The 6,000-nt window shown below is 39.4% G+C and overlaps 1 protein-coding gene across 3 annotated transcripts in view; it reads right to left on the reverse strand.

The window, feature by feature from the left end:
• Nucleotides 1-4,968, reverse strand: part of CCDC141 (coiled-coil domain containing 141) — a 167,743-nt gene extending 162,775 nt beyond the window's left edge. For all 3 annotated transcript variants that reach the window (XM_063088574.1, XM_063088567.1, XM_063088560.1), the window contains exons 1-2: nucleotides 4,865-4,968; nucleotides 2,373-2,495 (exon numbers count right to left, since the gene is read on the reverse strand). In XM_063088574.1, the coding sequence (XP_062944644.1) occupies nucleotides 2,373-2,495; nucleotides 4,865-4,966 (225 nt within the window). In that variant the 5' untranslated portion in view covers nucleotides 4,967-4,968. The remainder of the gene's footprint in view (nucleotides 1-2,372; nucleotides 2,496-4,864) is intronic.
• Between the last annotated feature and the right edge of the window lie 1,032 nt (nucleotides 4,969-6,000).

A 6,000-nucleotide genomic window follows, 5' to 3' on the forward strand; every position in this document is an offset into this window, starting at 1 on the left:
TGCTACTACTTAAAATTTTGGGGGGCTGGATCGATAGTGGCGGCTGGGTGGGGGAGACTATGAGAGATGGACAGTATGAGGTTATGGCTAGAGACCTAAGTGAAGCCGAAAGACCTTTTATTAGAGATCTCATTTTCTCAGGCCCAAATGCAGGGAGGGAGAATGGTCCCACGATCCCACTGCACATTATGGTAAAATCCACATGAGATTTGAAGCTTTGATCTATTCTCTCCCCTCATTTTACAGATAAAGAGCCTGAAGTCCAGACAACTTAAGTGGCTAGTCCACAGCCTAGAGAATGGCATAAAAGGACCCCAAGATGTTTAGAATCTAGAAGCACAGTGCCTTCTAAGGAGTATGGATCCTGTTAAATGGAAAAGCTTTTTCCGGGCTCAGCTCCTGGATGGATTTAGGTATGCAAATTTGAGCATAGTAGGTGGGAGAGCTGCATTGCTCCACCTAAGAGAGCATTCTCCTTGGAGTTGTGGGTCTTGACAAGAGTAGGGATGAGGAGAGAAGAGAAGTAGTCTGAGAGACCTAAATGGCTGTGAGTCCCCCACCCCGCCCCAATTCATCACAGGACCAGAACATGATGGCTGGGAGTGAATTATTAGTGGGTACTGGGGAAAGCATGTGTTTTCAAGTTCAGGTTAACTTCAGCAGAAACAGTTGGCAGATGCATACGAAGGCTCTGGGACACAGGGAACTGTGAGAAAGCAGACCTCAGGGAATGGGCAGGAATTGTGAGAAAGGATTGGATCCCCATAGTTCATGGAATTTGGGATGCAAGGCAAGTTTACACAGCTTTTGGTGTAGCAGGAAGACCTTGAGTTGTTAGCCGAATTATACCAGTTTGTGGCATATTAGAACTAAACAATAGGTTTTTGATTCCTGGTTCAGTTCTCTCACATTGTAATGTTTTTTTCAAAATGCAAAGGACTTCCTGAGGGCCGTGGATTTCTACCTTGAAAGACAGCCCAGAGCCCAGAGCAAGGAGCTGTGAAACAGGGGGATAGATTTTGAATTCGAACTTCAGCACTAATTCTTTCTGCAACTTCTCAGTCTGATTTACCCTATTACTATTACCACTCTCCAATCAGAAGACCACTGTCAACATATGAGATACAGATCAGATCTGCCTCTAAATCTTGAAAGCAAGGGTAAATTCTAACCTAGTAATATTAAAGTACCAAGAAGCCAGTAATATTAAAGCACTAAAACTGCAGAACATCTTAGTCATTGCAGAGTTCTGAATCCTCACCAAGCCTCTTTGATCTTAGTAAAGACATTCATCTGCCTTTGAGGGTTATTACTCGCATGGCTGGCTTCATCACAGGGCTCCACTTGCAGAAGGGAACACCACTTGGGATTTAATGTGCTACCTGTCCCTGACTTGAAATTCTTAATGACAGTATCTTTGAATTTGTGTTTTGTAAATTAATGGGACAACAGAGCAAGTACTGAGTGATTGGAGCCTCACTGCACAGGTGGTCCTGCCTCTAGGGTATGGAGTCTGCTGTCCTGTCTGCTCCCCTGCCCCATTCAGTGACCACTACCACCTGCCCTGACTGGGGCCAGAGTGAAGCTCAGGAAGGGTAGGGTCAGGCCTATGACCAGTACACTGAGTGAGGGTCAAAACAAAGCACCTGTGAACATCTGCACTCGCTCCACACATATTCCCGTGTCTGAAGGAGCCAAACATTAAATAGCAGATAAAAAACACCATGGTGGGTCAAAATCTGCTATTTGAACAATGAGCCCCACATTTTCATTTTGCACTCCACAAATTAGGTAGCTGGCCCTGACCTTACCTAGCCCTTACCTGGCAATCTCAAACCAACATTTTTAGATTATTAATTAAATAACCACAATACATATGGAATAATAAGTCTTGTTTTACTAAAAGTATTGTTTGGTTTCAAAACATCTTAATATAAACAACAGAATCAGATATTTTCAGTAGTTCAGGGGAAAAGAAAGACTAAATTATTCTTACCAGCTGGTATCATTAACAATAGGAAGTTTGGATCTGTTGTTGTGACTTGACAGCATAATGCATGAAATGGAAAAATGATGGAATTTTTTTTTTTCCACTGAGGCAACTAGGAAATAAAAATTACTTATTTCTCCACAGTGAAAATATCATCACTCCATATTTTCAATCACATTAGGGGAAAGTTTAAAAACTTATTGTTACCTCTCTCTGATGCTGATGTTTGCTCATAAATAACCGTAGCGTTTTTACATTGTCCATCTGGCAGCATATTAAAATGGCCATAGGCCAGTGACACCAGAGCAATCCATAGGAAATGTAAGAAATAGCTTTTTATTTCTTTTAAATTTTGTATCTGCTTCACATCTTAATATCTTACCTTGAGCTTGGCCAAAAGAAGTTCATGATCATGAAGAAGTTTTTTGGCTTCATCTTGACTGCTACCAATTTCTAGAAGATTGGGCTGTGATTCAGCCAGTTGAAGTTGTACCCACTTGCCACACTAAAAATAAAAATAAAATAATATGCACTTTCAGTTCCTTTTGTTCCTTCCTCTTTCCCCTCTCCTTTTTAATATATTTTAAAAATATCTTGTTATATTGGGAACACTTTATTCTTTCCACAGAGATAAGCCTTACTTAAATTGATACATAATAGGTCTAATATAAATTCATGCCCTGCCTTTTCTTTTTTTTTCCCTTTAGGATAAATTGTTCTCCCTTATCATATTGAATTTGGATAAAAAATTCCCAAATGAGGGACACATTCAATGGATTATGTATTATTGAATATTACAAAATTACAGAATAACTTACAAAATTGTACCCTTTCTCATTCACAAAATGAAACTCCATAAAAATAGTAAAATTCCATTTGGGCATGGAGAAGGCAAACTTTACCGTAGGGGAAAGGTTTTGTAAACGCAATTTAGGCTGATTACTGTCTTTACAAGGCCTTGCTGGTTCAAGCAGAAAGAGTAAGCTTTAGATAAAGTCATTGATTCTTATATTATTTTAAAGATAAAACATAACATTTTTCAACCTTTGTTGTGTATTCAAGAAGGTATATCTGAAAATATCAATAAAATTAGATGGCTGTGGCAACTGCCCTTTGAGTGCAATCGGCTTGTTTTCCACATTCAGGATTTTCACTGCTGCAAGACCTAATTCATCACTGCATTTCCTGAGGAATTGTTTTTCTAAGAAGCAACAACTGATTAAATGAAAAAAACCACTAACAACACGTGCACGTGAATAAGTGAATTACTAAAGAGAAATGAAAAAAATGTGTTTCTATCTAGAATATCCTTAGTGCCTTGAGACAGTCTAAAAACGAGGAGTTGCTAAAGAGCAGAAACAGGCACTTTTGTTCCATTAAGATGGACTTTCCACTTGGAATAGCTTGAGATGTATTTTATATGGAGACAGCAGAAAGGTAGTGAATCGGGGAGGGGACAGTGAGGGAACATTCTCAGAAACATAATTCAGTTAAAATAAGAGTTTCCAGTGGATTTTAGAGGGTTTTTTTCCTTATGTTCAGTCTAGCTGTGATTCTTCCATAGTTTAATTTCTAAAAATTATTCCTCATCCTGCTTTAAGAATGTTTCATGTTTGAGGAAGTTAACTTTTTGAAAATAGTGAGTTTGCTTGTTTCTCCTCATTGCTGAAATTGGCAGTTACTCAAAGCATCAGTAAATCTCATGCAAATGATCAGTTCTTGCTACTTCTGCTTCAGGCTTCTTTTCAGCTCTACTCATTGCCTTTGAAAACATGAGAAGAGGGCAGGGAGTCAGCAGAGGTCCTGTTCATGTGGGAAAAAGTCTCAACAGCCCTGGAAAATGAGCCCTGAAGAAACACTTTGAATTCTGTGCTTCTTCAGTGAATTGTTTTGTTCAATGTCAAGTGCTGTTTTCCTGTTACAGTTTTTACATTACCATAAAATTTGCAGCAATTAAGTTAAATTAAACAGGTCTTGTCCATGCTTTAGCAAAAGGCCAGAAAAGCCATTCAACTAAGACTGGTGGGGCACTGAAAGTAAACTGGCTGATGAACACCAGCTTGTTTGCCAGGTGCCCCTTCATTAAACACTGAATTCCTTCAGTGCTAAATTATCTAAAGCCCAAGCCTAATGCTTTGGAGGTTTTGGCAGGGCATTTCCATAGAGAATAAAATCACTGAAGTCTTCTTCAACTTCAAGATGTGTGGTCATCTTTGTAAATGAGCAAACTGCTTGACATAAAACCTGCAGTAATCTTAAGCCCCAAGTGGTTTCTACTTCCTACCATTAAGAGCAAATTTGACACATGCCTTTTGCACCTTCCCTGGCAGGATCTTCATTCCCCCAACAATGTGACAAAGATTTAGTAGTGTCTTTACCATGTCAAAGCCAGTGCTGCAGAGGGCACACGTTGGAGCCTCTTACTAAGCGTTTCCTGTGTTCCATCATAAAACAGTGCCATCCCCTATCTGCCGAGACCTGCCTCCTCTCTCCTCCAGCACATCCACTCTCAAAAATCACAAGCTTTCACAGGTCCACCAGACTCTTCACAGCCTGCAGTCACGAAACTCTAATCACCAATGCTTGTCTTTAAAGATCAAACTCAAGTTGAAAGTACGTGGTACAGTTGTTTTGTTTGTTTATTTTAATCAATCTGCCGTAGATGCTTTCTGGCTAACTGAAAGGAAAGGGAAACTCGCGACTGGCTGAAACTACATAGAGGTATCTCTTAGTTGACGGTTTAAGAAAGTAATAAGAGTGCTTGCTGTGTTGTCTTCTATGTGTGCTGATGTGTTCTGATGATTGTTCTTTAGGGTTATCTACACACAGTGAGAAGCCCACAGCCACACAGGAAAAAGAAAGTGGTTAACTTACCTTTATGACAGCTATAATGATTTTGGAATCCCCAGCCTGCACAGCTACTGAACTGACTGTTGTTGTAGAACACTCCACACCAGGACTTCCTTGGCTGGTCATGGTACTTCAGAACCAGAGTTTATCCTCTGGGCAGCCTCTGTACAGATGCGTGCCTGCCGGTCATTTCAGAAGGCAACCACCGGGGTTACTTGGATTCATTCAGGGAAAGAGCTCAGCTCGCACTGATTACTCTGCCAAAAGGAAAGAACAGGAGGTTAAAAATAGACAACCCCATTGAGTTTATCATGAGAGAGAGAGAGGAACAAACGGGAGAGAATCACCACACCCCTAGTATGGTAACACTAAGTGTCTGTTATTTTTGCCATTATCTTAAATGTGGAGGACAGCTTCGAGCTCTTTGCCTATCAGCTGACATTTGATAGCAAATGGAAAAAAAAAAAATTTACATCCTGACAACCCAAATTAGTTTTGCCATTGAAACTATACAGTTGTAACCATGGATTTTGAAACCAGCAAGTCATTGACCTGGATATCAGTCTCTTCAAGATTTCAGAAGTCTCCTTCATGCAAAGAAAATTTACCAAAAAATGTACTTTTAAAGAAAGTTCTGGTATTCGTTTTGAGGTTAAGTCACAAAATTGCTGGACATACATTTTTAGATGAATCTGCTTTTCTAAAACTTACTGCCCTTTGCCAAATGAAGTTTATATGCAATGGTCACATTTTCTCAGAGCCTCAGACTTCTGAGGGATGTTTTAGAAATATTTCACCCAGCATTTTTCAATAGATACCTACCATTTCAGGATTTCTTTGGTACTATTCTGCTCTATTGAACAGCATTTTCAAATTCATTTATCACAACTACTAGAAAGCAAAACATATTGCTGTTACCTTTTAATTGCAGCAAGAAAATGTTTTTTGATTAAAAGTTAACATTATGTATATTTTGCCACAATTAAAAAAAAAAGGATAACACTGTACTTCGGGCTTGGTTTTTATTTCCCACACCCATTCCTTGTTTAGGAAAATTCTAGCCAGCTTCAAATCCGAGCCCAAGATCAGCATATTAATCCTATTGCTAGAAACTCAGCCTGTATCACAAGTTGTCTGTGGTATTAAACAGCAGCTGTTGG

Source organism: Cynocephalus volans, chromosome 1 (genome assembly GCF_027409185.1).
Source record: "Cynocephalus volans isolate mCynVol1 chromosome 1, mCynVol1.pri, whole genome shotgun sequence".
NCBI classification, from domain to species: domain Eukaryota; kingdom Metazoa; phylum Chordata; class Mammalia; order Dermoptera; family Cynocephalidae; genus Cynocephalus; species Cynocephalus volans.